The sequence below is a fragment of the Diadema antillarum genome, unplaced genomic scaffold (assembly GCF_040938485.1).
Source record: "Diadema antillarum isolate AM-2024a unplaced genomic scaffold, OU_Dant_1.0 scf00000152, whole genome shotgun sequence".
Taxonomy (NCBI): Eukaryota; Metazoa; Echinodermata; class Echinoidea; order Diadematoida; family Diadematidae; genus Diadema; species Diadema antillarum.
This window is the reverse complement of record NW_027271041.1, coordinates 182,306-200,136: the sequence shown is the minus strand read 5'-3', so window position 1 is coordinate 200,136 and position 17,831 is coordinate 182,306. Positions and strand designations below refer to the sequence as shown.

The 17,831-nt window shown below is 39.2% G+C and overlaps 1 protein-coding gene across 1 annotated transcript in view; it reads right to left on the bottom strand.

Moving 5' to 3' along the window:
* Positions 1-17,831, bottom strand: part of LOC139721929 (hyalin-like) — a 64,139-nt gene that overhangs the window by 9,293 nt on the left and 37,015 nt on the right. Inside the window, exons 16-21 of the mRNA XM_071633254.1 lie at positions 13,096-13,338; positions 11,480-11,617; positions 10,886-11,134; positions 2,841-3,083; positions 1,231-1,368; positions 636-884 (exon numbers count right to left, since the gene is read on the bottom strand). Coding sequence (XP_071489355.1) covers positions 636-884; positions 1,231-1,368; positions 2,841-3,083; positions 10,886-11,134; positions 11,480-11,617; positions 13,096-13,338 — 1,260 coding nt within the window. The remainder of the gene's footprint in view (positions 1-635; positions 885-1,230; positions 1,369-2,840; positions 3,084-10,885; positions 11,135-11,479; positions 11,618-13,095; positions 13,339-17,831) is intronic.

The window sequence follows — 17,831 nt, the reverse complement described above, 5'->3', positions numbered from 1 at the left end:
GTTTCTGTTTTTTTTTTTCTTTTTTGGGAACACTGTGAAAGGAACATTTCTACAAGATGAATAGCTTGATGCCTTTCATTTTTGGGGGTTATACGTATAGGGTCAACCTGCTGTGATGTAATATACCCACATCCATTCCCTCAAATTATTCTTGATTCCAGTAAGTTTGATTCTGTTCCAGTTCATTCTATAGCTTGTCACATGACGTGCCTCCAATAAACTCTCCTAAATTCTCAAGAGTGAAAAATCAAACACCTAGGAGACCTAATCATACAGGACTTTGAAATCTTCGTTATGAGATGGCTTCTTTTGGAATTTCAGAGCACTTTATGAAAACAGCTTGTTTCTTTCGTATGCAACAATATTCAATATCCAAGCACATCACTGGGAGGCAAGTACAATATGTAAATGGAACCAAACAATTTCTGGGTCAAGCATTCTGCCAGCCTCAGAAACAACTGTTTTACTTATCAGTATTATGATGTTATATCATGAAAGAACTAATTACAGGAGAATCACTCTTGCGCTTGCTTTATAGAAATAACATCACCCTCTCGGGCAGTGGAAATAATTTATTATCAAGATTCATGAATCGACAGGAGTTATTGGATGCACAATTCAGTGTGACTGCTCACCAATGATGGTGATTGAAAAGGAACATATGACAGCATTTCCACTCCCGTCTTTCGCAGTGTACGTAACGTTGTATTCCCCGATGTTGTAGGTCCCGCCACTCCTGCCCGGTCCATTGAACACAAGAGACACATAGCCAGATGAATCTGATGCGTTCGGTTCAATCCAGGAAACAATCGCGTAAGGCAATCCAGGAAGTGTTGGCACTGACTGCGAATCCGGACATCCAGTGATGTTTGGAAGTGTCACATCTGTGAAGAGATGTTATTGTCACGTCAGTCTACATGTCAAACCCCGGTTATGTTAGTGCACGTCCAGATTCTCGTAGAAGACGTGATCTAAGAGTGACATCGGGGACTTGATTTTACTCAATCCATTCTATACATATAGATTATTATCATTTCCCTTTAACATTGAAGATAAAGACTAAGGGCCTAGTAGACGAAGAAGCATAATATTTTGATTAATAACCGTGGCTTCATTTTTTTTATGCTATGCAACAATACTATTCGATTGAATTTGCAAACATGGTGTTCAAAGTGACTCGATAAAATAATTAAAGAGGTAATCAAATGTCTTTTTCTTGCTGTTTTTTACCTTCGCAGAGTCTCCCAGGGTACGACGGGTCAAGGTCCTCGAATCCGGCGTTACACCTACAGGTGAAATTCCCTTTACTGTTGATGCACTGGGCATTTTCATGGCAGTAGTAAGAAGCATTCGCACATTCGTCAAGATCTGTTGGGTCAAAGGAACAGAGTCGTTTTCTTATTTTCAAAATGAAATTTCATTCACCGATTCTCACTCAATCCGAGGACACACATGCAATCATTGTTAATCGTTAAAATTTTATGTTGCGGAATTAAGGTGATACATTATCTTGTCGTGACGGGGAAAACTGATCATATCTATTTGAAATGTCTCTTAAAAAACAGCGTTTCCTTATTATCAGAGTTTACTTTCTCTTCAACTAAACGAAATATTGCCGTTCTTTTTATTATCATGCATTGCCGTTCTTTTCATTATTGTTACTATTGCCTCAGCCTTGACTATAAGATCTTTTTGAACCTATACTTCGCAGTTGAAGGGTTTGTTCTATATTCTTTTTTCTTCTTCTTTTTCTTCTTCTCTTTCTTCCTGAAACCTCCGAGGATCGTTGTCTTTGTCTTTGTTGCATATTCCTGTCCATTCTGTTACCTCTTTATCACGATATAGTCTTGTTTCCTCTTGTAGCGTCTAGTCTGTTTTTTTCCTATCATAGTCTTGTTGCTGTCTCAGTCCTGTTTTATGCTCATTACTCTGTTTTTTTTTTGTATAACTATTTGTCCGTCTGTCTCTTAGTGGGCTTCCAAACTTTTTAGTGACAAATTTTTTGTGCCGATTTGTTGTTGTCTTCAATTCAATTTTTGCATCGGGCTTCTAATACAAGAGGGGCCCACACTCTTTGTCTTTTTAGTGGGTCTCTCCGTTTTTTTTTCACACAGTGCATATATTGCCAACTATTTCACTTCCGTTACCTCAGCAACTATTGTAATGTATCGCTATAGTTAGTTTTTTTTTTCTATCATTATTGTTTTCTCTGTACAATTGTATGCACTGTTTCTTTCACTCAAGAAAGTGAGATTTATGTTTGTATATTGTGGAAAAAACAGATAAATTTGAACTTGAACTTGAATAGCCATTGTTAATCTTATATTAAACATAAATGTGTATGTGTATATGAAGTCAAGAATATCTGGCGTATGATAGATAGAATTAAGTGTACACTGATTGGTACCATGATTAACCAAATACGAAAGTATGTTTCATCATTTGAGGGTAAACCTTCAAAAGCTTTCTAGGAATTATTGTGTAACTTGGTATTTCCGCAAGGAAATGTGAAATAGAGCAATACATGTACATATTTGAAACAATTTGAAACAACAATCTAACCTAACTACTCACGTAATCTTGATTAGAATTTCACTTTCACATTATTTGTTGAACTTATTCCTTTAAAAGAGTTTCTTTCATTTTACCGCGATTGATTTTCTTTTGTAAAAACATCAACATGAAAGTAAAGGAAACATCGGAGCATTTTGACACCAACATGAGAAATTCATCAGGAAATCAGAGCTTCGAAATATTCATGTCAAATGTCTAAGAAGCCCAAAGAGAAAAGGTGATCCATGGATCATTGGAACTCGAGAAGGCTCGTGCATCTATCTTACCAAGTACAGTGATGACAAATTGACAGCTACCGACATTTCCACTCGCATCCTGTGAAGATACATTGACCGTAGTGTTGCCGACACCGAAAAGCGAGCCTGACCCGGGTACAGACACAGGCGGTGAGAAAGAACCCGAGTTATCTACCACAACTGGATTTGGCCACGTGACGTTCACAAAAGCAGAATTTGGCCTTTGACGCTTCCTTATGTCCTTGGGACAGGTGATGATTGGAGATTCACGGTCTATAGTAAGAGAAGATTGAATCCGTATAGTTTATAAGAGAGCATTTTACTCTTTTAATATTGTTTGGATGTCCATTACGGAGTATTGCTGAAAACATTTTGGTCTACCAGAAACGGAAATGAACGTATACAGCGGCGACGATGAAAACATGTGATTATTGCAGAGAATCAATTTGGCCGTTTTTGTTTTATATGCACTGCCTACCCGTTACTAAACGTGTGATGTGTTTCAGTCACTCATTAGGTGTATCAATATCAAAGCAATGCATGATCACAGCCTATTCTGTATCACAGTACTGATTCATCTTCATGCTCCAACACGCACTCTAATATGATCCAAACAAATTCTTCTTTCCATCACGAGTGTTATCATTTTGGGAACAGAGCTCCGTTAGCATCTGCGAATGTATCCTAGGATTCTCTATCATCATTGGAAGTGGGCTAAATAACATCATTGGAAGTTTTTAAAACCGCAGTAAAACTCTTCTCCGCCTTGATTTTTAACCGCGGTGAAACCAACATAACGTTCTCCAATGTAGAAGACTGAAGCGCACATTACTACTTCAGCACGAAATAAAGGAGCATAATAATGAATATCACTCCTGATGCGCTTGTTAACGACATGACTAATAACTTTTCTTATGTTTACCGACGACTGTTACTGTGAAATTGCACGTTGCTTCGTTCCCGCTTGAATCTTCAGCCGTAAAGTATACAGTGGTATTCCCGGCTGGCAATATACTTCCTGACGAAGCAGTGGAACTGATAATGAAGACCCCAGAGTTATCGGTTATGTAGGGATCTGACCACGTGACATTGGCACTGTACAATCCCTTGTCTGTTGACTGTGTGATGTCGGCGGGACAAGAGATGTTCGGAGACTCCAGATCTAAGAATAGATAGAGCGGATGTTATGAATGAACAGAATTCAGCACATCGTTGCTAAAGCTGCAAAATCGCAGGTTGAGATGTTTTTTCCTTTCTGTATTCTGTATTTCTATACATCCGTAAGATGTATTAGTATAGGCCTACGAGGCACAAACAGTAATTTCAGCACGGATTTTCATGGTTTTCCTCTAAGATAGAAAAGATACTATGATTAAACAGAAGATCACAAATAACTATGGGCGCAAGTCAAAATGGATTGGCTATAGATGAAAATGATGATGATTATGCTTGTCTATATGTCATGACCCATAATGAATGAAATGTTTACCGACGACTTTAACTGTGAAATTGCACGTTGCTTCGTTTCCGCTTGAATCTTCAGCCGTAAAATATACAGTTGTATTGCCGGCTGGAAATACACTTCCCGACGATTCAGTAGAGGTGATAGTAAAGACCCCAGAGTTATCGGTTACGAAGAGATCTGACCACGTGACATTGGCGCTGAACTGTCCCGGGTCTGTGGACTGTGTGATGTCGGCGGGACAAGAGATGTTCGGAGATTCCATATCTAAAGATCAAAGCACAAACGGACACAATCATGCTCTGCATCGTTGCTTCAGTGGACGAAAGCTCAAAATTATATATTTTTTTCTAAAAATAGTAATAACGTAATCAACAACCTCAATGTCATCGACCAGAATGTGTCCTCATTTGAGAAGGTTCTCAGTACTCGATTTTTATGCTAACTACAGTGTGGATTAGACATAGTGCAAATTATTTGATACGTATTAGTATACAAGGCAGAAACAGTAATTTCAGTCGGAAATTTGCTGGTTTGGCCGTTAAAGATAGGAAAGAGACTATGATTGAAAACTGAGACGAATAACTTTGTAATCAATATTTACCGACAACCGTGATTGAAAAATTGCACGTTGCGTCATTCCCGCTCAAATCTTCAGCCGTAATAGATACCGTGATATTCCCGGCTGGAAATATACTTCCCGACGAAGCAGTAGAGGTGATAGTGACGACCCCAGAATTATCTGTAACATATGCATCTGACCACGTGACATTGGCGCTGAACTGTCCCGGGTCTGTCGGCTGTGTGATGTCGGAGGGACAAGAGATGTTCGGAGATTCCATATCTAGATATCAAAACACAAACAAACACTAGCTCCGTATTGTTGCCTCAGTGGATGAAATCTCATATATATATATATATATATATATATATATGTATTTATTTATTTATATATACTATCAACAATAATCTAAACAACGAACTCCTTTTACCACAGCAAGGAAGGGAAGTTCATTTCAGGATGTCAAAATGGATGGGCTATAGAAGAAAATAATGATAATTACATGGTATGCTTGTTACAATATCACGAGGCAAATAATGAATGACATATTTACCGACGACTGTCACTGTGAAATTGCACGTTGCTTCGTTCCCGCTTGAATCTTCAGCCGTAAAATATACAGTGGTATTCCCGGCTGGAAATATACTTCCCGGCGAATCAGTAGAGGTGATAGTGACGACCCCAGAGTTATCGGTTACATAGGGATCTGACCACGTGACATTGGCGCTGAACTGTCCCGGGTCTGTTGGTTGTGTGATGTCGGTGGGACAAGAGATGTTCGGAGACTCCATATCTAAACGTCAAAACACAAGCCAACGAATAATGATTCAGTGGTCGAAAGTTGAAAAATATATCATTTTTCTAATAGCAGAAGTAATGTTAACAACTCAATTACATTATAGCAAAATGGAAGGGAAATTAATATCAGCAGGTCAAAATGGATGGGCTATAGATGACAATGATGAGAATAACATTGTATGCTTGCCAAAATGTCACGACCAATAATGAATGAAATATTTACCGACGATTGTTATTGTAAAATTGCACGTTGCTGCGTTCCCGCTTGAATCTTCAGCCGTAAAATATACAGTGGTATTCCCAGCTGGAAAGATACTTCCCGACGAAGCAGTAGAGGTGATAGTGAAGACCCCAGAGTTATCGGTTACGTAGGGATCTAACCACGTGACATTGGCGTTGAACTGTCCCGGGTCTGTAGACTGTGTGATGTCGGCGAGACAAGAGATGTTCGGAGACTCCATATCTAAACATCAAAACACAAGCAAACCAATATTGATTTGTGGACGAGAGCTCAAAAATATATCTTTTTTCTAATACCAGTAGTAACGTTAACAACTCATTTATATTACAGCAGAAGAGAAGGGAAATTAATCTTAGCAGGTCAAAATAGATTGGCTATAGATGAAAATAATGATGTTCGGAGATTCCAGATCTGAGAATAGATAGAGCGGATATGATGAAAGAACATAATTCTGCATAACGTTGCTACCGCCGCAAAATGACCAGTTGAAATGTATTTCCCCTAATCCGGAATGACGGCGAAACAGTTTGTCCTTATTTAAGTAGGTGTTTTCCTTTAATGCAAACTGCAATGTGAATTTGACACAGTGTAAGTCATTTAATACGTATTCATATATGAGGAGCAAGCTGTCATTTCAGCAGACAATTTGATGGCATGGCCCTAAAAGGTGGAAAAGTTACTATGAGAACAAAGTTACGAATAACATTGTTATCAATATTTACCGACGACTGTGATAGTAAAATTGCACGTGGCGTCATTATCGCTCAAATCTTCAGCTGTAATAGATACTGTGGTATTCCCGGCTGGAAAAACACTTCCCGACGAAGAAGTAGAGCTGATAGTAAAGACCCCAGAATTATCTGTAACATATGCATCTGACCACGTGACATTGGCGCTGAACTGTCCCGGGTCTGTTCGCTGTGTGACGTCGGCGGGACAAGAGATGTTCGGAGACTCCATATCTAAAAATCAAAACACAAACAAACACTAGCTTAGTATCGTTGCCTCAGTGGCCGAAATCTCAAATACATATCTTTTTCTACTATCTGTTACAATCCAAACAACGATCTCCTATCACCACAGCAAGGAAGGGAAATTCATTTCAGGACGTCAAAATGGATTGGCTATAGAAGAAAATGATGATAAATACATTGTATGCTTGTCAAAATGTCACGACCAATAATGATTGAAATATTTACCGACGATTGTCACTGTGAAATTGCACGTTGCTTCGTTCCCACTTGAATCTTCAGCCGTAAAATATACAGTGGTATTCCCGGCTGGAAATATACTTCCCGGCGAATCAGTCGAGGTGATAGTGACGACCCCAGAGTTATCGGTTACGTAGGGATCTAACAACGTGACATTGGCGCTGAACTGTCCCGGGTCTGTAGACTGTGTGATGTCGGCGGGACAAGAGATGTTCGGAGACTCCATATCTAAACATCAAAACACAAACAAACACTAGCTCTGTATCGTTGCCTCAGTGGACGAAATCTAAAATACATATCTTTTTCTACTACCATTAATAATCTAAACAACTCACTCCTATTACCCCAACAAGGAAGGGAAATTCATTTGAGGACGTCAAAGTGGATTGGCTATATAAGAAAATGATAAAAATTACATTCAATGCTTGTCAAAATGTCACGACCAATATTGATTGAAATATTTACCGACGACTGTTACTGTGAAACTGCAGGTTGCTTCGTTTCCGCTTGAATCTTCAGCCGTAAAATATACAGTGGTATTCCCAGCTGGAAAGATACTTCCCGACGAAGCAGTAGAGGTGATAGTGAAGACCCCAGAGTTATCGGTCACGTAGGGATCTAACCACGTGACATTGGCGTTGAACTGTCCCGGGTCTGTAGACTGTGTGATGTCGGCGAGACAAGAGATGTTCGGAGACTCCATATCTAAACATCAAAACACAAGCAAACGAATATTGATTTGTGGACGAGAGCTCAAAAATATATCTTTTTTTTCTAATACCAGTAGTAACGTTAACAACTCATTTATATTACAGCAGAAGAGAAGGGAAATTAATCTTAGCAGGTCAAAATAGATTGGCTATAGATGAAAATAATGATGTTCGGAGATTCCAGATCTGAGAATAGATAGAGCGGATATGATGAAAGAACATAATTCTGCATAACGTTGCTACCGCCGCAAAATGACCAGTTGAAATGTATTTCCCCTAATCCGGAATGACGGCGAAACAGTTTGTCCTTATTTAAGTAGGTGTTTTCCTTTAATGCAAACTGCAATGTGAATTTGACACAGTGTAAGTCATTTAATACGTATTCATATATGAGGAGCAAGCTGTCATTTCAGCAGACAATTTGATGGCATGGCCCTAAAAGGTGGAAAAGTTACTATGAGAACAAAGTTACGAATAACATTGTTATCAATATTTACCGACGACTGTGATAGTAAAATTGCACGTGGCGTCATTATCGCTCAAATCTTCAGCTGTAATAGATACTGTGGTATTCCCGGCTGGAAAAACACTTCCCGACGAAGAAGTAGAGCTGATAGTAAAGACCCCAGAATTATCTGTAACATATGCATCTGACCACGTGACATTGGCGCTGAACTGTCCCGGGTCTGTTCGCTGTGTGACGTCGGCGGGACAAGAGATGTTCGGAGACTCCATATCTAAAAATCAAAACACAAACAAACACTAGCTTAGTATCGTTGCCTCAGTGGCCGAAATCTCAAATACATATCTTTTTCTACTATCTGTTACAATCCAAACAACGATCTCCTATCACCACAGCAAGGAAGGGAAATTCATTTCAGGACGTCAAAATGGATTGGCTATAGAAGAAAATGATGATAAATACATTGTATGCTTGTCAAAATGTCACGACCAATAATGATTGAAATATTTACCGACGATTGTCACTGTGAAATTGCACGTTGCTTCGTTCCCGCTTGAATCTTCAGCCGTAAAATATACAGTGGTATTCCCGGCTGGAAATATACTTCCCGACGAATCAGTAGAGGTGATAGTGACGACCCCAGAGTTATCGGTTACGTAGGGATCTAACCACGTGACATTGGCGCTGAACTGTCCCGGGTCTGTAGACTGTGTGATGTCGGCGGGACAAGAGATGTTCGGAGACTCCATATCTAAACATCAAAACACAAACAAACACTAGCTCTGTATCGTTGCCTCAGTGGACGAAATCTAAAATACATATCTTTTTCTACTACCATTAATAATCTAAACAACTCACTCCTATTACCCCAACAAGGAAGGGAAATTCATTTGAGGACGTCAAAGTGGATTGGCTATATAAGAAAATGATAAAAATTACATTCAATGCTTGTCAAAATGTCACGACCAATATTGATTGAAATATTTACCGACGACTGTTACTGTGAAACTGCAGGTTGCTTCGTTTCCGCTTGAATCTTCAGCCGTAAAATATACAGTGGTATTCCCGGCTGGAAATATACTTCCCGACGAATCAGTAGATGTGATAGTAAAGACCCCAGAATTATCGGTTACGTAGGGATCTGACCACGTGACATTGGCACTGAACTCTCCCGGGTCTGTGGACTGCGTGATGTCGTCGGGACAAGAGATGTTCGGAGACTCCATATCTAAACATCAAAACACAAACAAACAAATATTGCTTCATGAGACGAAAGCTAAAAAATATACCATTTTTCTAATAACATTAGTAACGTTAACAACTCATTTACATTATAGCAGAAAGGAAGGGAAATTAATCTCAGCAGGTCAAAATGGATGGGCTATAGATGAATATGATGACAATAACATTGTATGCTTGTAAAATGTAACGACCAATAATGAATGAGATATTTACCGACGACTGTTACTGTGAAATTGCACGTTGCTTCGTTCCCGCTTGAATCTTCAGCCGTGAAATATACAGTGGTATTCCCGGCTGGAAATATACTTCCCGTCGTAGCAGTAGAGGTGATAGTGACGACCCCAGAGTTATCGGTTACGTAGAGATCTAACCACGTGACACTGGCGCTGAACTGTCCCGGGTCTGTTGGCTGTGTGATGTCGGCGGGACAAGAGATGTTCGGATACTCCAGATCTAAAGATAAAAATAGAAACAACTATATTCCGGTCGTCCCTGTAACAGCAGTTACAGCTTTAATATCTGATATTGAACAGCAGTGACAACAAACACAATTTCCAGCAGGAGTAGATAGAAACACGAATTTCAGGTCGTTTTGACTGAAAAAAAAAATTGTCTTCAACTTTTACTTTGATGATACCAACAAGCACAATTTGTCGACTTGATTTTAAAACACAGGAATTTCAGCAGAAACTGAAATATCAACACAGGATTGCTGTGAAGACATTTTCCAAAACACCAGTCTTAAATTCGTCGTTTCTGTTTTTTTTTTCTTTTTTGGGAACGCTGTGAAAGGAACATTTCTACAAGATGAATAGCTTGATGCCTTTCATTTTTGGGGGTTATACGTATAGGGTCAACCTGCTGTGATGTAATATACCCACATCCATTCCCTCAAATTATTCTTGATTCCAGTAAGTTTGATTCTGTTCCAGTTCATTCTATAGCTTGTCACATGACGTGCCTCCAATAAACTCTCCTAAATTCTCAAGAGTGAAAAATCAAACACCTAGGAGACCTAATCATACAGGACTTTGAAATCTTCGTTATGAGATGGCTTCTTTTGGAATTTCAGAGCACTTTATGAAAACAGCTTCTTTCTTTCGTATGCAACAATATTCAATATCCAAGCACATCACTGGGAGGCAAGTACAATATGTAAATGGAACCAAACAATTTCTGGGTCAAGCATTCTGCCAGCCTCAGAAACAACTGTTTTACTTATCAGTATTATGATGTTATATCATGAAAGAACTAATTACAGGAGAATCACTCTTGCGCTTGCTTTATAGAAATAACATCACCCTCTCGGGCAGTGGAAATAATTTATTATCAAGATTCATGAATCGACAGGAGTTATTGGATGCACAATTCAGTGTGACTGCTCACCAATGATGGTGATTGAAAAGGAACATATGACAGCATTGCCACTCCCGTCTGTCGCAGTGTACATAACGTTGTATTCCCCGATGTTGTAGGTCCCGCCATTCCTGCCCGGTCCATTGAACACAAGAGACACATAGCCAGATGAATCTGATGCGTTCGGTTCAATCCAGGAAACAATCGCGTAAGGCAATCCAGGAAGTGTTGGCACCGACTGCGAATCCGGACATCCAGTGATGTTTGGAAGTGTCACATCTGTGAAGAGATGTTATTGTCACGTCAGTCTACATGTCAAACCCCGGTTATGTTAGTGCACGTCCAGATTCTCGTAGAAGACGTGATCTAAGAGTGACATCGGGGACTTGATTTTACTCAATCCATTCTATACATATAGATTATTATCATTTCCCTTTAACATTGAAGATAAAGACTAAGGGCCTAGTAGACGAAGAAGCATAATATTTTGATTAATAACCGTGGCTTCATTTTTTTATGCTATGCAACAATACTATTCGATTGAATTTGCAAACATGGTGTTCAAAGTGACTCGATAGAATAATTAAAGAGGTAATCAAATTTCTTTTTCTTGCTGTTTTTTACCTTCGCAGAGTCTCCCAGGGTACGACGGGTCAAGGTCCTCGAATCCGGCGTTACACCTACAGGTGAAATTCCCTTTACTGTTGATGCACTGGGCATTTTCATGGCAGTAGTAAGAAGCATTCCCACATTCGTCAAGATCTGTTGGGTCAAAGGAACAGAGTCGTTTTTTTATTTTCAAAATGAAATTTCATTCACCGATTCTCACTCAATCCGAGGACACACATGCAATCATTGTTAATCGTTAAAATTTTATGTTGCGGAATTAAGGTGATACATTATCTTGTCGTGACGGGGAAAACTGATCATATCTATTTGAAAGGTCTCTTAAAAAACAGCGTTTCCTTATTATCAGAGTTTACTTTCTCTTCAACTAAACGAAATATTGCCGTTCTTTTTATTATCATGCATTGCCGTTCTTTTCATTATTGTTACTATTGCCTCAGCCTTGACTATAAGATCTTTTTGAACCTATACTTCGCAGTTGAAGGGTTTGTTCTATATTCTTTTTTCTTCTTCTTTTTCTTCTTCTCTTTCTTCCTCAAACCTCCGAGGATCGTTGTCTTTGTCTTTGTTGCATATTCCTGTCCATTCTGTTACCTCTTTATCACGCTATAGTCTTGTTTCCTCTTGTAGCGTCTAGTCTGTTTTTTTCCTATCATAGTCTTGTTGCTGTCTCAGTCCTGTTTTATGCTCATTACTCTGTTTGTTTGTTTTTTTTTTTGTATAACTATTTGTCCGTCTGTCTCTTAGTGGGCTTCCAAACTTTTTAGTGACAAACTTTTTGTGCCGATTTGTTGTTGTCTTCAATTCAATTTTTGCATCGGGATTCTAATACAAGAGGGGCCCACACTCTTTGTCTTTTTAGTGGGTCTCTCCGTTTTTTTCACACAGTGCATATATTGCCAACTATTTCACTTCCGTTACCTCAGCAACTATTGTAATGTATCGCTATAGTTAGTTTTTTTTTCTATCATTATTGTTTTCTCTGTACAATTGTATGCACTGTTTCTTTCACTCAAGAAAGTGAGATTTATGTTTGTATATTGTGGAAAAAACAGATAAATTTGAACTTGAACTTGAATAGCCATTGTTAATCTTATATTAAACATAAATGTGTATGTGTATATGAAGTCAAGAATATCTGGCGTATGATAGATAGAATTAAGTGTACACTGATTGGTACCATGATTAACCAAATACGAAAGTATGTTTCATCATTTGAGGGTAAACCTTCAAAAGCTTTCTAGGAATTATTGTGTAACTTGGTATTTCCGCAAGGAAATGTGAAATAGAGCAATACATGTACATATTTGAAACAATTTGAAACAACAATCTAACCTAACTACTCACGTAATCTTGATTAGAATTTCACTTTCACATTATTCGTTGAACTTATTCCTTTAAAAGAGTTTCTTTCATTTTACCGCGATTGATTTTCTTTTGTAAAAACATCAACATGAAAGTAAAGGAAACATCGGAGCATTTTGACACCAACATGAGAAATTCATCAGGAAATCAGAGCTTCGAAATATTCATGTCAAATCTCTAAGAAGCCCAAAGAGAAAAGGTGATCCATGGATCATTGGAACTCGAGAAGGCTCGTGCATCTATCTTACCAAGTACAGTGATGACAAATTGACAGCTACCGACATTTCCACTCGCATCCTGTGAAGATACATTGACCGTAGTGTTGCCGACACCGAAAAGCGAGCCTGACCCGGGTACAGACACAGGCGGTGAGAAAGAACCCGAGTTATCTACCACAACTGGATTTGGCCACGTGACGTTCACAAAAGCAGAATTTGGCCTTTGACGCTTCCTTATGTCCTTGGGACAGGTGATGATTGGAGATTCACGGTCTATAGTAAGAGAAGATTGAATCCGTATAGTTTATAAGATAGCATTTTACTCTTTTAATATTGTTTGGATGTCCATTACGGAGTATTGCTGAAAACATTTTGGTCTACCAGAAACGGAAATGAACGTATACAGCGGCGACGATGAAAACATGTGATTATTGCAGAGAATCAATTTGGCCGTTTTTGTTTTATATGCACTGCCTACCCGTTACTAAACGTGTGATGTGTTTCAGTCACTCATTAGGTGTATCAATATCAAAGCAATGCATGATCACAGCCTATTCTGTATCACAGTACTGATTCATCTTCATGCTCCAACACGCACTCTAATATGATCCAAACAAATTCTTCTTTCCATCACGAGTGTTATCATTTTGGGAACAGAGCTCCGTTAGCATCTGCGAATGTATCCTAGGATTCTCTATCATCATTGGAAGTGGGCTAAATAACATCATTGGAAGTTTTTAAAACCGCAGTGAAAACTCTTCTCCGCCTTGATTTTTAACCGCGGTGAAACCAACATAACGTTCTCCAATGTAGAAGACTGAAGCGCACATTACTACTTCAGCACGAAATAAAGGAGCATAATCATAATATCACTCCTGATGCGCTTGTTAACGACATGACTAATAACTTTTCTTATGTTTACCGACGACTGTTACTGTGAAATTGCACGTTGCTTCGTTCCCGCTTGAATCTTCAGCCGTAAAGTATACAGTGGTATTCCCGGCTGGCAATATACTTCCTGACGAAGCAGTGGAACTGATAATGAAGACCCCAGAGTTATCGGTTATGTAGGGATCTGACCACGTGACATTGGCACTGTACAATCCCTTGTCTGTTGACTGTGTGATGTCGGCGGGACAAGAGATGTTCGGAGACTCCAGATCTAAGAATAGATAGAGCGGATGTTATGAATGAACAGAATTCAGCACATCGTTGCTAAAGCTGCAAAATCGCAGGTTGAGATGTTTTTTCCTTTCTGTATTCTGTATTTCTATACATCTGTAAGATGTATTAGTATAGGCCTACGAGGCACAAACAGTAATTTCAGCACGGAATTTCATGGTTTTCCTCTAAGATAGAAAAGATACTATGATTAAACAGAAGATCACAAATAACTATGGGCGCAAGTCAAAATGGATTGGCTATAGATGAAAATGATGATGATTATGCTTGTCTATATGTCATGACCCATAATGAATGAAATGTTTACCGACGACTTTAACTGTGAAATTGCACGTTGCTTCGTTTCCGCTTGAATCTTCAGCCGTAAAATATACAGTCAGTACTCGATTTTTATGCAAACTACAGTGTGGATTAGACATAGTGCAAATTATATAATACGTATTAGTATACAAGGCAGAAACAGTAATTTCAGTCGGAAATTTGCTGGTTTGGCCGTTAAAGATAGGAAAGAGACTATGATTGAAAACTGAGACGAATAACTTTGTAATCAATATTTACCGACAACCGTGATTGAAAAATTGCACGTTGCGTCATTCCCGCTCAAATCTTCAGCCGTAATAGATACCGTGATATTCCCGGCTGGAAATATACTTCCCGACGAAGCAGTAGAGGTGATAGTGACGACCCCAGAATTATCTGTAACATATGCATCTGACCACGTGACATTGGCGCTGAACTGTCCCGGGTCTGTCGGCTGTATGATGTCGGAGGGACAAGAGATGTTCGGAGATTCCATATCTAGATATCAAAACACAAACAAACACTAGCTCCGTATTGTTGCCTCAGTGGATGAACTCTCATATATATATATATATATATATATATGTATTTATTTATTTATATATACTATCAACAATAATCTAAACAACGAACTCCTTTTACCACAGCAAGGAAGGGAAGTTCATTTCAGGATGTCAAAATCGATGGGCTATAGAAGAAAATAATGATAATTACATGGTATGCTTGTTACAATATCACGAGGCAAATAATGAATGACATATTTACCGACGACTGTCACTGTGAAATTGCACGTTGCTTCGTTCCCGCTTGAATCTTCAGCCGTAAAATATACAGTGGTATTCCCGGCTGGAAATATACTTCCCGACGAATCAGTAGAGGTGATAGTGACGACCCCAGAGTTATCGGTTACATAGGGATCTGACCACGTGACATTGGCGCTGAACTGTCCCGGGTCTGTTGGTTGTGTGATGTCGGTGGGACAAGAGATGTTCGGAGACTCCATATCTAAACGTCAAAACACAAGCCAACGAATGATTCAGTGGTCGAAAGATGAAAAATATATCATTTTTCTGATAGGGTATTCCCGGCTGGAAAGATACTTCCCGACGAAGCAGTAGAGGTGATAGTGAAGACCCCAGAGTTATCGGTTACATAGGGATCTAACCACGTGACATTGGCGCTGAACTGTCCCGGGTCTGTAGACTGTGTGATGTCGGCGGGACAAGAGATGTTCGGAGACTCCATATCTAAACATCAAAACACAAGCAAACCAATATTGATTTGTGGACGAGAGCTCAAAAATATATCATTCTTCTAATATCAGTAGTAACGTTAACAACTCATTTATATTACAGCAGAAGAGAAATCAATTAATCATAGCAGTTCAAAATAGATTGGCTATAGATGAAAATAATGAAAAAAAAAACATTGTATCCTTGTCAAAATGTCACGACCAATAATGAATGAAATATTTACCGACGACTGTTACTGTGAAATTGCATGTTGCTTCGTTCCCGCTCGAATCTTCAGCCGTAAAATGTACAGTGGTATTCCCGGCTGGAAAGATACTTCCCGACGAATCAGAAGAGGTGATAGTGAAGACCCCAGAGTTATCGGTTACATAGGGATCTAACCACGTGACATTGGCGCTGAACTGTCCCGGGTCTGTTGGCTGTGTGATGTCGGCGGGACAAGAGATGTTCGGAGATTCCAGATCTGAGAATAGATAGAGCGGATATGATGAAAGAACATAATTCTGCATACCGTTGCTACCGCCGCAAAATGACCAGTTGAAATGTTTTTCCCCTAATCCGGAATGACGACGAAACAGTTTGTCCTTATTTAAGTAGGTATTTTCCTTTTATGCAAACTGCAATGTGAATTTGACATAGTGTAAGTCATTTAATACGTATTCATATATGAGGAGCAAGCTGTCATTTTAGCAGACAATTTGATGGCATGGCCCTAAAAGGTGGAAAAGTTGCTATGAGAACAAAGTTACGAATAACATTGTTATCAATATTTACCGACGACTGTGATAGTAAAATTGCACGTGGCGTCATTTCCGCTCAAATCTTCAGCTGTAATAGATACTGTGGTATTCCCGGCTGGAAAAACACTTCCCGACGAAGAAGTAGAGCTGATAGTAAAGACCCCAGAATTATCTGTAACATATGCATTTGACCACGTGACATTGGCGCTGAACTGTCCCGGGTCTGTTCGCTGTGTGATGTCGGCGGGACAAGAGATGTTCGGAGACTCCATATCTAAAAATCAAAACACAAACAAACACTAGCTCAGTATCGTTGCCTTAGTGGACGAAATCTGAAATACATATCTTTTTCTATTATCTGTTACAATCCAAACAACGAACTCCTATCACCACATCAAGGAAGGGAAATTCATTTCAGGACGTCAAAATGGATTGGCTATAGAAGAAAATGATGATAAATACATTGTATGCTTGTCAAAATGTCACGACCAATAATGATTGAAATATTTACCGACGACTGTCACTGTGAAATTGCACGTTGCTTCGTTCCCGCTTGAATCTTCAGCCGTGAAATATACAGTGGTATTCCCGGCTGGAAATATACTTCCCGGCGAATCAGTAGAGGTGATAGTGACGACCCCAGAGTTATCGGTTACGTAGGGATCTGACCACGTGACATTGGCGCTGAACTGTCCCGGGTCTGTTGGTTGTGTGATGTCGGTGGGACAAGAGATGTTCGGAGACTCCATATCTAAACGTCAAAACACAAGCCAACGAATATTGCTTCAGTGGTCAAAAGTTGAAAATTATATCATTTTTCTAATAGCAGAAGTAATGTTAACAACTCATTTACATTATAGCAAAATGGAAGGGAAATTAATCTCAGCAGGTCAAAATGGATGGGCTATAGATGACAATGATGAGAATAACATTGTATGCTTGCCAAAATGTCACGACCAATAATGAATGAAATATTTACCGACGATTGTTATTGTAAAATTGCACGTTGCTTCGTTCCCGCTTGAATCTTCAGCCGTAAAATATACAGTGGTATTCCCGGCTGGAAAGATACTTCCCGACGAAGCAGTAGAGGTGATAGTGAAGACCCCAGAGTTATCGGTTACGTACGGATCTAACCACGTGACATTGGCGCTGAACTGTCCCGGGTCTGTAGACTGTGTGATGTCGGCGGGACAAGAGATGTTCGGAGACTCCATATCTAAACATCAAAACACAAGCAAACCAATATTGATTTGTGGACGAGAGCTCAAAAATATATCATTCTTCTAAT